General features: G+C 42.6%; 1 protein-coding gene across 15 annotated transcripts in view; it reads left to right on the plus strand.

Moving 5' to 3' along the window:
* The window catches only part of GRIN2B (glutamate ionotropic receptor NMDA type subunit 2B), a 292,093-nt gene extending 278,715 nt beyond the window's left edge, over window positions 1-13,378 (plus strand). For all 15 annotated transcript variants that reach the window (XM_080971223.1, XM_080971212.1, XM_080971213.1 and 12 more), the window contains 4 exons: window positions 2,445-2,605; window positions 5,059-5,246; window positions 5,791-6,029; window positions 8,370-13,378. In XM_080971223.1, the coding sequence (XP_080827349.1) occupies window positions 2,445-2,605; window positions 5,059-5,246; window positions 5,791-6,029; window positions 8,370-10,268 (2,487 nt within the window). In that variant the 3' untranslated portion in view covers window positions 10,269-13,378. The remainder of the gene's footprint in view (window positions 1-2,444; window positions 2,606-5,058; window positions 5,247-5,790; window positions 6,030-8,369) is intronic.
* Window positions 13,379-13,601: the final 223 nt, after the last annotated feature.

The following is a 13,601-nucleotide window of genomic DNA, read 5'->3' on the forward strand; positions in this document are numbered from 1 at the left end:
AATCATCTCTGGTTTAGTTTCATTCCTCATTTCATTGTCAGTTCCTTCTAATCTTGTCAATTTTGTATCTATTTTTCCTCTAATACTTCTATTTTTCATTAAATGACTTTTGTTTGCTCTGTAATCATCTGCTAATGTCCACAGTAAGCAAGGACCCTGAAGATCTCATTCTTTCTTGCAGTTCTTCCATAAGATCAGGGAAAAATTGCAATACATTAGAACATACAATAATTTGAAATACTAAAACAGCTTAAATTTCACATTGTGGTATGTTCTGGGTATGAACTAGGACAATGTAGAGATATGAGAGGTGTTCAGCATTTTTTCAGTATACAGTGGTGATTATGTATATGACCATTACCAGACACAGTATTTGCCCATAGTGAACCTGGTGCATGGAATGCTCTTGTCTCATCTCGATGGTGGGGTCAAAACTTATTGAAGTGGAATTTCTCAAGGGTCTTCTGACTGGGTCTGTATAATGATGTCCTCATGAAGAGGAGGGTACAGAAGCTTGAAGAAGTGTTGTTCTGAATCAGCCACAGAGCATATTATTAAACAATGTGAATACTCACAGCAGTGCTTTTGACTGGATGATGTATGGAAACTGTTCAACATATCAAATTAAGACGGGGATTAGAATCCCCTTTACTCAAAATCCATTATGTGAAGAAAGTGAAGGCAGCAGAGGGAATTAACGCAGACATACTTATTCTGCAGGGGACTTGTGGATATGGAAAATACTTCCCAGAAGTATTTGTAAACTTCTGTCTTCCCCTTTAGGAAAATGTGCAAAACATTCTTAAGAAATCATTATCTTGCATTAACGTTTTTGATTCATGAACTTATAACTTGAAGCTCTTGCAATAGATCATACTCTTTCTTTGAGAAATTATTTCCATAAAATGCTATAATGTTTAGTAGAAAGACGAGTCACTGTATTTTTCCAATTCCACTTCAATGCCAGTCAATTTTAAATTTACATAAATTAAAATGGATGATACATGTGGATCTCACTGATTTAGATTGTAGACCAGATGTAGACAACCTCTGGAGTTCCAGATGTTGCTGAAGGTCAACTCTGATCATTCCTGGTCACCAGCTCTGCTTGTTGGGAGTTGAAGTTCAGCAACAGCAGGGGCGGGGGGGGGGGGGGCAAAAGTTTCCTACACCTGTTTCAGACCATGCCAGCTTTCAGAGAATCATTAGGACCAAGTAGGCTTTCAGATGATGTGGCTAGTTTTAGTTCCAGTGTAATTATGTTGCTCCTTCTGTATCAGCTGTATTTTTCTGTATTCTTTATTTATTATTACCTTTGGGTCCCAGAAGAGAATTGCATGTAAAATGTCGGTCATGATCATGAGTGGAAGGGAGTTTCTATATACTAAAGACTCATGAGGTTGTATGTAATATAGTGTACCTCTGTTTACAAACATGCACTGCACTCCCCACTGCACACACAATGAGACCCCAACAAGTATGAGCTAGGCCATTCAGTTTTGGGGAAGAGTTTTGCCCTCTCACTGTACCAATATCCTCAAATGCAGCAGTTTACTTTCCTCCCTAGAAAATTTTTTGGCAGCAATCAATTTATATAGGAGAAAGTAAAAAGGTGGACTAATGGATATTGTTATGCATGTCTAAACTTGCTCCCTGACACTGGTAACGCCAGTGGACTCAGCCAATGGGAATCGTGAGCATTCTACATAGAATCATAGAATGGTAGAGTTGGGAAGGACCCTGAGGATCATTTCAGTCCAACTCTCTGCAATGCAGGAATATACAACTGTTCCATATGGGGAACAAACCTGCAACCTTGGCATTATCATACTCTCTAAGCAACTGAGCTATCCAGGATGTCTAAGCCTACTTATACTTGCATAGCTGCATCTCTTCGTCTACACACCACTATTATAAGTTAGAATGTTCTTTTGTGTGTCAATTTTTTAAAAATGGCTAGTCATTCCGTCTGCCATCTCAGGATTGGCAAGCACATTTGAAGATAATTTCAACAGTGTAGTAGAAAATATTCTTCTATTTAGGGAAATATTTTGTTCTGTGTCAGCTTTAAAACAAATATTACAGTTGAAATACATTCTATGTGGTTGCAAATGCAGCAGGTGATTTCACTGTTTCCGCTGCTTTGGTTTTGATAGTGGAATTGCTGTACTGCTTTTTAATTCAGCCTCTTGTCTCTTTGGCAGTATAACGTGTTACAGTGAAAATATCAAATAAAGCTACTGCATTGTGCATGGTTCTCCTTCATGAACATGTATAGCTTTCTTGGATTACAGTCCTTATGCATGGCATGCTGTGGCCTGGTTCCAACATGCCATTAAAGCTCTGAAATAACTACCAACTTGATATCCCAGAAAATCTGGTTCTCTCTCAAATAACCACTGAGAAAACAACTTGAGAGCTTTTCTTTCTCTCTTTTTCTCCAGTTCCAAAACCCAAATGCTTTCTCGCCACCTTTCCGCTTTGGGACAGTTCCTAATGGCAGTACAGAGAGGAACATTCGCAACAATTACGAACTGATGCATGCCTACATGGTGAAGTTCAACCAAAGATCGGTGGGAGATGCGCTATCCTCATTAAAGACAGGGTGAGATTGCCTCTTCCCTAAAGAATAAGGTTGCTAATGTAAACCTGTGTGTAATTCTCTTGGGATTTTGAAGAACCTTCTCCCTAATATTCCTGCTGCTAAAACATTGCGTATAATCCATGTACCACAACGTTGTCAAGAACAATTTATCTCATCCATTATTATTATTTTTTGTTCTTTTCGGCTAGATATGTGCAAGTAATATAACAATGATTCTTCCCCTTCTTACATCAATGCAGACTTTCTGAAAAGCAGATTAGCTGCTGGAAATATTGCCTTAAGTGCAATGCAATAGTTGTGGCTAGACATCACCTAAAATTCTTTATTATTGAAATAACTATGATATTATCTTAATCCCTAATGTTAATTGCTATATAAAAATATTAGTAAGCTGGGGATCCTAACCACTATTATATGAGGGCTGCATCTTTTCCATGGTAAACACACACATACTATACTTGTGTAAACTCACAGGTAGCCCTATTCCATTGATTCAGCTCGTGTTCTGTATCAGCGTATAAACTGGCAGCAGTACTACACTGACTAACCTTGCTCTTGATGTCACATGTGTTTTATGAAGGAGTCTAGATCATCAGTGACAGAATAGCAATTTTCTGAGGAAAAACCAGTTGTGGAGAATCACTTCACCTCTTTGGGGTCTTCTATGTTCAATAGCTGTCATTTTTGCATACAACGAATATATTTCCATTATGTCTTTGGCATCTGCACATAAAGCACAAATGTCTGCAAGGAAGAGGCCTTCACATGTCACGCTGTGCCTCAGAGGCTTCCTCCCTGCAGATGTGGATACTAGGGTACAGCTAGTCAGTGCACATTTTATAATGGGAGAGGGTAAGGGCCCCACTTATGCTTTGCTGCAAGGCATGATTCAGGTTGCCTGAATAGAACTTTTAAATTATTGTGTGCCAGGTAACCATAACTGAACCATTTTGCAAAGGCTCCATACAACTTCTGCACCTATGTAAATGGCTTGCCATGTTATTTCTCAACAAATTTCTTTTTGGGGGCAGCTGCTGCTTTCCCAGAAACCTTCTGATCCACCTGGCGAGCTATGATTTTTCCATTACATTTGAGGTTATTAATTCCTATCTCTCCTCTTCCTCCTCTACATTGCCCAGAAATCAGATTATTCTACTGGTGGAGGGAGGACTGCTTATACACAGTTTGTTCCCTGGAGAATGCAAATTAAAGTTTTTATTTGTCTTGCTAGGCTGCTACTCACCTGATAACCTGGAACAAATAAGGATAATTTCCAGGTGACCAGACAGGGTAGCTTTGGGTCTATTTTTCTTGTTTGAGGGGGAGGGGAAGGGAATATCACTATGCCACCCTTTCTACTCATATAAAGACAAACTACACATTATGTAAATCCATGTGGAAATATTTGAGCAATGAAGACAGTAAATGCTTCATGGTGCAACAGAACAAGGCAGCAATTCTATCATTGAATGCTTCAAAATGTAGCTGGTGCAAACACACACTTATTGCTGGGACTAGTACAGTGGTGCCTCGCAAGACGAAATTAATCCGTTCCGCGAGTCTCTTCATCTTGCGGTTTTTTCGTCTTGCGAAGCACGGCTATTAGCGGCTTAGCGGCTTAGCAGCTATTAACGGCTTAGCAGCTTTAAGAAAAAGGAAACAAACTCGCAAGAACTCGCAAGACGTTTCGTCTTGCGAAGCAAGCCCATAGGGAAATTCGTCTTGCGGAACGACTCAAAAAACGGAAAACTCTTTCGTCTAGCGAGTTTTTCGTCTTGCGAGGCATTCGTCTTGCGGGGCACCACTGTAATTTATTTTTCCAATTGGGCACTGATTCTTTTTCTTCTTTCTTTCATTTGAGGTTAGTGGGACACCATAAAGCTAACGTTACTGCCCTCATAGGGAGACATAACTTGATCTCCTAACCACTTGTCATCTTTAAAGATGCCTATGGGATTCTTCCCACAAGCAGGGGTCCTGGCTGAAGCTAATTTGAATAATTACATTTTGGTTAATGCTATCTTTCCAGCTGCTTGGTTGGGGAAATGGTCTGCTTTGCTTTCTTAATTCACAACATAGTTACGGTAGAAATGCTGCTGAATTCACAAGCTGAAGAAGAAAGTGTTGTTCAGTCATAAATGAAATTGTTTACATGGGCTGCATAGGCATCTTTAAATCAAAGTTAACTAAATTGTGGCCCTCCAAATGTTGCTAAACTCCCATCATCTCTGACCACTGGCCATTGGAAGATGCTGCAGATTTGTGTGGTGATGCTACAACCTGCCTTCATCTCAATGTTGATTGTGCCCAAGCAATTGTTCAGCCTGGCTTCCTCTGTGTTTGGTTACCTGAGGTCACATGGGAGTTCTCAACTTCCTTCAGCATCACATGATTTAGGTCTGCACAGACTCTTCTCTTTACTTCATTCTCTCTTGTTTCTTGACATCATGCAGGAAGCTGGATGCTTTTATTTATGATGCAGCTGTGCTAAACTACATGGCTGGCAGAGATGAAGGCTGCAAGCTGGTGACAATTGGGAGTGGGAAGGTCTTTGCTTCAACGGGCTACGGCATTGCCATCCAGAAGAATTCAGGCTGGAAGCGGCAAGTGGATCTGGCAATCCTACAGCTCTTTGGTGATGGTAAGTGATCTGGATGAGGAACTAGGAGTGCGTCTCCATTGAGTGAAGCTATTATCCCCTACTTACCACTAATGCTAAGACAAAAGCAACAACAACTAGCCAGCAGCAATGCTATCATTTTTTTTTTACTCACCCGTACTATGAACTTCTGGTGTATTGTGGCTATTCTACTTTGTAGCTATTATTTATTTATTAAAATTAATTTATATGTGGACCCACCACCCCACTGCCCCAGTATAGTTTTCCGGCTAGGTAAATCCAACATAAGTGGCAATGAAATTAGAGGACTGGAGGGTTAGGGAGGATCAGTTCTATTTTTCTAGAAAAAGAAGTGCCGGAACTCACCATGAATGCCTCCCTTGTTCTCTTAGAATGGCAATGGCACCCACCAGAGAGGTGCTGGAACTGAGCTCCAGTGAGTTCCAGCTGAAAAACAAGCCCTGGGCAGCATCTTTCCTTTCTAAATAGTGGCTCATGAGAGGAAAAGCTGTGCTTAAAACTCACCCACTGTTCACTCTGCTTCCTTCCCACCCATCTTTTCCAGGTGAGATGGAGGAGCTGGAAGCTCTCTGGCTCACTGGCATCTGCCATAATGAGAAGAACGAGGTAATGAGCAGCCAGCTGGACATCGATAACATGGCCGGAGTCTTCTATATGTTGGGAGCAGCCATGGCCCTCAGCCTCATCACCTTCATCTGTGAACATCTCTTTTATTGGCAATTCCGCCACTGCTTCATGGGCGTTTGCTCTGGCAAACCTGGCGTTGTCTTCTCCATCAGCAGGGTGAGTACTTTCAGCCTCAAGGAAAGAAAGCCACCATCACGACCGTTCCCTCCATCCAAGCCAACTTAGGCTTGGAGTTTTATTATTCTGCAATTTTATCTACTATGCTTCTAGACCTCAAACTAGCCTTTCTCATTACTTCCCCTTGTGCCTATGGCTGTCATTTCTGGCCTCTAGGTAAGAGGCATTTGGCCTTCAGAGAGAAAATCTAGGAAAAGAAAATGGAACTTTGAAAGGTTGGGAGAATCTAAATTCTTGGGACAGTGGCCTCAGCCACTTCTTCAACAAGGTGTGAAAAGGTTTTCTGTAATTCTTGGTAATTTATCTGAAAGAACAAGAGCATCCTTGCCATGCAGCAGGTGGAAGCCACCTGTTTCAAGCAGCACTATAAGAGGAGCTTGGATGAAGGCAGGACCTGGTCTCTGAATGGTACAGCAAGACTTTTTCAAGTGTTGGTTCAGGGGTTGGAGAGTGGCCACTATTTCAGCTTTGCTTCAGAGTAAATGTCTTGGAGAAGCATAATGAAAGACTCAAAACAAGAAGGGGGGTTTCTTTGGGGCAGAACATTGTGTAGAACTCTGACTTTTAGGTAACTCCCCCCTCCCATGTTTCTGAGTAGATTTTACTGACAGAAACAAAGGACACCTAGATCAGAAACTTTCTCTCTAGCAAATAATTTCTATATGAATTTCCTTGAATTCCAAAATTCTTTCCCTTTCATTATTTCAAATATTATTATTTATTTAGTAGATTTTTTTTATCTCCCTTCAGCAGTAACAATCTCATGGTAGCATACAATAGCTACACAACAAATTGTCTGTCTGTCTGTCTGTCTGTCTGTCTCTCTCTCTCTCTCTCTCTCTCTCTCTCTCTCTCTCTCACTCACAAACACACAATTATATTACTACATTAAAAACATTAAAACAGCAGCTATCATTAGATCAGAGCCTGAAAAATCCAATTATTTCCAAATGCTTGCAGAAAGAGATGAGTTTTCAAAGTAGCAAAAACTAAATAATTAAGGGGCAAGCAGAACTTCCTGAGGGGTGGCATTCCATAGCCAGGGCACCACCAGTAAGAAGGCCCTGCTACTAGTTATCACTCCAATTCTTGAGCTGTGGAAAACATACAAGAAAGTTCATTTCTCTGTCCAGTTAGAGATTATGAACTGCACAAGGCTGCATTGACAGATCCCAGCCAATATTATTACATTGTGTGATGCTGCACTAAGGAATCAGATGCTCCTGCATAAGCTGCCTTTTACTTAATAAATTCATCAGTTTGAGTTCCTAGGATTAAAGATGATTTGGAGGTGACAATGTAAATGTTCATTGTTAAAATGTGGATTTTTTCATCATTACTTTCTTTGCTTAACAGACTAGGCTCTTAATTGTAAAACTCTGATCCATTTTTAGGATGCTTTTAAAATGCGGAATTCTTTGACCAGAAAAGTCAAACTCAGACAAAGTATTAAGACAGCATAATTCTGGTTGGGAAAATCTATTTTGTACAACTTCCTAATTTATACAATTCTTTATCAGGACTAGGGAGAAAGAGCTGGAACTCATACAGCAATTGTGGGTCAGAGTCTGTAATCAAGATGAATAACAATGACTAGAGGCTATGCAGAGGGTCAGGAAACTGTGCCAAGTGAACCAATATGTTGTACCTCTAAAAGTCATGTCCTGACAGCCTCAAATTTCTGACTGGTTATATGTTTCCTCAGACCCGTTTCCAAAATTTGTAAGCTAAAGAATATTTGCAAAGGAAGGAGTTGGACTCTTTTAGGTATTCTAAGTAAGAAGTATCACATTGAATCACGCCTAGAAACTAAATGTAAACAAGTGCTGTGGATCAAAGGCTTGTCTAATGGCCTATCTGCAATAGTTGGAGATTCAGAATAATCTCATGTGCATGATTACAAACTGTCTGAAGCGCTTACCAGGGCATTGGAAAACAGTGATCAAATCCTGCAGCTAGTGCTTAAGGTGTAACCCTTAAACAGTACTCCTGACCACAGCACTCTGAGCATCTGATCTGTAAGAAACATCTGCAACCATGTCTAAAAAAACCAAACCACTTCAATAAAGGTCTGAATAAGTTTCTAGATTTATTGCAATTTAATAATGAAAGGGCAAGGGATAGAGGGGCAAAGGTGGAGGAAGATTAAAAGTGGAAGAACCATTATGATAGTGTCTAGATTGTCTCATCTCCCAACGATATCCCACTGAGGATCCTATTTAGCAAAGGACAAGGTTCTTTGTCTCAGTCCTCCAAGCTCTGCATCTCCCCTGCTGGAATGCTCCTCTGCTAACCTCCCTTTGCTTTCCCCCATTGCAGGGTATTTACAGCTGCATCCATGGAGTGGCTATTGAGGACCGCCATTCTTCCATGAACTCCCCCACTGCCACCATGAACAATACCCATTCCAACATTTTGCGCCTGCTCCGAACAGCAAAGAACATGGCAAACCTTTCAGGTGTCAATGGCTCACCACAAAGTGCCCTGGATTTTATCCGTCGTGAATCCTCTGTCTACGATATCTCTGAGCACCGCCGTAGCTTCACTCACTCCGACTGCAAGTCTTATAACAACCCCCCCTGCGAGGAAAACCTCTTCAGTGATTATATTAGTGAGGTGGAAAGGACCTTTGGTAATCTGCAGCTGAAAGAAAGCAATGTTTACCAAGACCATTATCATCACCACCATCGCCCCCATAGCATAGGGAGCGCCAGCTCCATCGATGGACTGTATGACTGTGATAATCCACCCTTCTCCGCACAGCCTCGATCTCTCAGTAAGAAGCCATTAGATATCGGTTTGCCGCCGGCCAAACATGGCCAGTTAGGTGACCTTTATGGCAAGTTGTCTTTCAAGAGTGACCGATACAGCGGTGGAGGGGCACATGACGATTTGATCCGTTCAGATGTCTCGGACATATCGACTCATACCGTGACTTATGGCAACATTGAGGGCAACGCTGCAAAGCGGCGAAAACAGCAGTATAAAGATAGTCTAAAGAAGCGGCCAGCCTCGGCCAAGTCGCGGAGAGAGTTTGATGAGATTGAACTGGCCTATCGCCGGCGTCCCCGTTCCCCTGACCACAAGCGCTACTTTAGGGACAAGGAAGGGCTACGGGATTTCTATTTGGACCAGTTCCGGGCTAAGGAGAACTCACCGCACTGGGAACATGTGGATCTGACGGATATTTATAAAGAGCGGGGAGATGACTTCAAGCGTGACACTATAGGGGGAGCAGGGACATGTACTAACAGGACCCACCACAAACACGGGTCGGGGGAGTTTGGAGCAAACAATGAGCACAAGCACAGTGTTGTGAGTGGGGTACCAGCGCCATGGGAGAAAAACCTCACCAATCTCGATTGGGAGGAACGCCCTGGCGCTAACTATTGCCGCAGTTGCCCATCAAAGCTGCATAACTACACTCCGACCGTGGTGGGGCAGAATTCCACCCGCCAGCCATGCATCCGGTGTGAAGCCTGCAAGAAGGCTGGAAACCTCTACGACATCAGTGAGGACAACTCCCTCCAAGAGCTGGATCAGCCATCTGCTCCTGTGCCCGTGGCAACCAGCACCTCCACTACCAAGTATCCTCAGAGCCCTTCCAACTCTGCCTCCAAGGTGCAGAAGAAGAATCGCAACAAGCTACGCCGGCAGCACTCCTACGACACCTTTGTGGATCTGCAGAAGGAAGACGCCGCCCTGGCCCCCCGCAGCGTCAGCCTGAAGGACAAGGGCCGCTTTTTGGAGGGAAGCCCCTATGCCCACATGTTTGAGATGCCAGCCAGCGAGTCCACTTTTGCCAACAACAAGTCCTCAGTGCCCGCCACCAGCCACCACCACCACAACAATCCTGGCATTAGTGGTGGTTATATGCTCAGCAAGTCGCTCTACCCCGACCGGGTCACTCAAAACCCTTTCATCCCCACTTTTGGGGATGACCAGTGCTTGCTCCACGGCAGCAAATCCTATTTCTTCAGGCAGCCTGTGGTGGCAGGAGGGCCCAAGGCCAGGCCAGACTTCCGAGCCATTGTCACCACCAACAAGCCGGTGGTCTCGGCCCTCCATGGGGCTGTGCCAGCCCGTTTCCAGAAGGACATCTGTATAGGGAACCAGTCCAACCCCTGTGTGCCTAACAACAAAAACCCCAGGGCTTTCAATGGCTCCAGCAACGGGCATGTTTATGAGAAACTTTCCAGTATTGAGTCTGATGTCTGAGTGATGGGGAAAAGCATGGGAGGGGATGGTGCTGGAAATGCAACGTGTGGGAGGGGCAGGTGGTGGGTTCAGACCTAGTTCCCATTTGCTACTCTTCTGCTACTCTTTTTTTCTTTGTGGAGTATTGGAGTTCTGCTTAGGCAGCGCTGATGCGAAGTGCCACCTCTTTCTTTCCCCAGATCCCCCATCCCCAATGATCTCTTTTCATTTCTCCACTCACAGTTCCATTCCTGGCCATCACATGTCAGAGCTTAGTAGCTTAGCTTGTGTTTTCACAGTTGGGAAAGGCAAAGGCATGGTTGAGGAGAGGCCAGCATACGAGTGGGAGCAATAGCCGCAGAGTTTGGGGTTTTCTCGGCGCCAAACTGTGATGGTTAGTACAGATACGAGAAGGTGGCCTGAGGCGGAGAATGGAAGAGATAGAATGGGCATGAAGAAGATACAGGTCTTCTTACATATGTACTTTTAAGCAAAATTGATGGGACGTGAATAGTGTGGGATCAACTTAATGCATTTTATGTTGATTACATGCAAAAAATCATTCAGTTCTTTTGTGAAGACTCTGTGGGTTAAAGGCTGAAATATGGAGTTGCATATATACATATACATATATATATATATATACTGAAGATAAAAATGTATTGAAATCTTGGTATATTTACCAGGGGGAGGGGAGGTTTGATATGTATGCAGATCTAGCCAGTAGACCAGTCAACAGTAACCCAGTGAGGTCACTTCTGAAAGACGAATTGGAATGATAAAAGCGAATGCCAGTGAAACTTTCAGCAAAAGTCTTGGGAAAATTCAAATGTTGGGGTCCCAGGGGAGGTTTTGTTGCAGGTTTTGTGCTACTCATGAACAACTTGTTAATTTTGAAATGGTGAAATATCAAATATGGGTTGGTTTATGCACAAGCTTAAATGTGAAAATTAATTGACATGAACCATCATAACAACATGAGTTTCTTATCGCTACGATATTTAGTAGACAAACCCAGCAGAGCAAACCTTTCCAATGCAAGGGAACATAAAGGGCAGTGAATGAAAAGAAGAGCAGGGCTGGCAACTCAAGCTCCACAGTTGTTCTGATGAATTTAATCTGGCAGGGAGAAGGCTCAGCCATTGCTCCCTCCTCTAGCATATCATGCAACACGAGCAAGATGAATAATGGAAAGGCTTTCTCTGCTGATGTTGTATTTCCTCTGAGTAGAAAGTGGAAGAAGGCGGTGGTGGTGGTGGTGGGAATAGGGCCAGCACAACTCAGACATGTGTATATGTGTATTTATTGAATATATTCTTATATTTGATAATTATAGTGTTGTGGAAATACACGGCTTGTCTTCCACAGGGCATGAGGAGATGAATCATCAGATCCTACAGATGCTGTGGTGACGACTGGAGAGCAGAGTTGGAAAGATGTGGGGAATATTGTTGTGAAGGGGACCGGCAGGTTCAAAAGTGCAAAAGCGGTATCACTTAGCATCTTGAGAGTTGTTCTGGCCCTGTCCTCAGTGCATATAGTACTGATAACAGCAGTTTGGCTACCAAGGAGGAATAACTGTAAATGCAAGTTAAAATGAGACACTTGTTAGAAGCGATATTGTTTCGTTTACAGCAGGAACCCTCAGGTAAGGGCAACAGGTCCATTGTTGCTTCCCAAAAATGTGGCAAAGCACCTCACTTTTTCATGGGTCTGTTGTTCTGCTTTCCTAACTGGAAAGGACTGTGAAAAGTGCTCTTCGGCTATCTTGGGCACATTGCAGTAGAACTGAACGCATGGACAGGCACAGGCCCTGAGCTTTGGAAGCAGCCATTCTTTTTCGAGCCACATTTCCTGCAGCTGATTCTCTTCTCATGTATCCTTCCAACCATACCCTACTTGGCTTTATCTTAATACCTTTCTTGCATTTAAGCCAACTGAAGGCCTTGTTTTTTTGGTAGGCAGAGGCCAGGAGGAAGGGCCTGAACATTTTGTGAAATCAGATTCCCCCACCTCCTCTGGATTTACTAAGCAAGTTATGGAAGGAGGGATGCCCTCTCTATGGTTGGAGGAGTAGAACGCCTTTTTGTTCCTCTCTTCTTTCTCCTGTAAAGAAAATAATGCTTGCTTAGCAGTCTGCAGAACATGGAGTGAACCCTCTGACAAGAGCAGTTGAGAAGGCATTCATTTCATTTGTAAATATGGTTTTCTTTTCTATTACATTTTGTACAAACTAGTGCTTCTCTTCTTGTGAATATTCAGGTTTGGAGAGAAGAGGGATTTTAGGTTGTCCTCCCATCCCTGCAACTTTCAGGCAATGTGTCTGGAAGTTGTTTGATGTGGGCCCAGGCTGTTAAAAATGGGGGAGAAGGAGAGAAAACTGCATGCATTGAATACCTCTATCTACACACCTGCCACCTTTTTTCTTCATGGTTCGAAAATATATTAGATCACCTCTAGCCTTGCTAGCAGGGCTTTCATGTTCTAATGGAAGCACACTATATCTCCCTTGCTTGATTCTAAACTCCATACCATAACCCTTCTCTGGAATCTGGGTCCTGGGCATTGTGCTGTTTTCCCTTGGTGATGAAGCAAACCATCATTTTGAATGTTCAGTTTAGATCATCACCCAACACTACAGGGACTTCTCCAAAGTTAATGTTGGCTTGGAAACCTTGGGACTGGGAAATCTCAGTTTACTAGTACTTCTTAAGGTTTATTAAGCAGCTGGGTTTGATCCTACTGATTAAGCCTGCCTTTGGCAGCTATGTCAGTATTCCCATCCCTCAGCTGAAACCAAATACAGTTGAGAATGGTACTTCGGAGAAAATGAAACTGAAAAACAAACCAAAAAGATGCTAACTGAACTCTCAGAATGATTCCAGATCTTTGTTTTGGATGACGGTTCACTATGGTTCACATTTTCTTATAACCTTTTTCTCTGACCCTAGCTCAATTTAAACGTTGAATGACATGTTTACATTTATAGTGTTTAGGTTTGATAATATTAAAGTGCTTTACAAATTTTAATTTGCGTGCACAGAGTGTGAAAATTGTCTGCTTAAGGATAACAGGAAATGTTGGAGGACTTTCAACAACAATCCATTTGCAGGTGTCTTGTGTATTGCCTTGACACATGAAATGAGCCTCTGGCTTTCTTTCCCCTTCTCTTTCATTTGAAACATACATATTTCTTTCTCTTGAAATTTGACCAAGAGGGAAAGGGTTGGTTGGATCACACACACACACACACACACACACACACACACACACTTTTCTTGGAACACTGATTACAATTTTGTAATTTAAAATTCCGAGTGTTATTTCACTAAAAATAATCGAGTGAACATAACA

The sequence above is a fragment of the Podarcis pityusensis genome, assembly GCF_964106645.2.
Source record: "Podarcis pityusensis genome assembly, chromosome: 10".
Lineage (NCBI taxonomy): Eukaryota > Metazoa > Chordata > Lepidosauria > Squamata > Lacertidae > Podarcis > Podarcis pityusensis.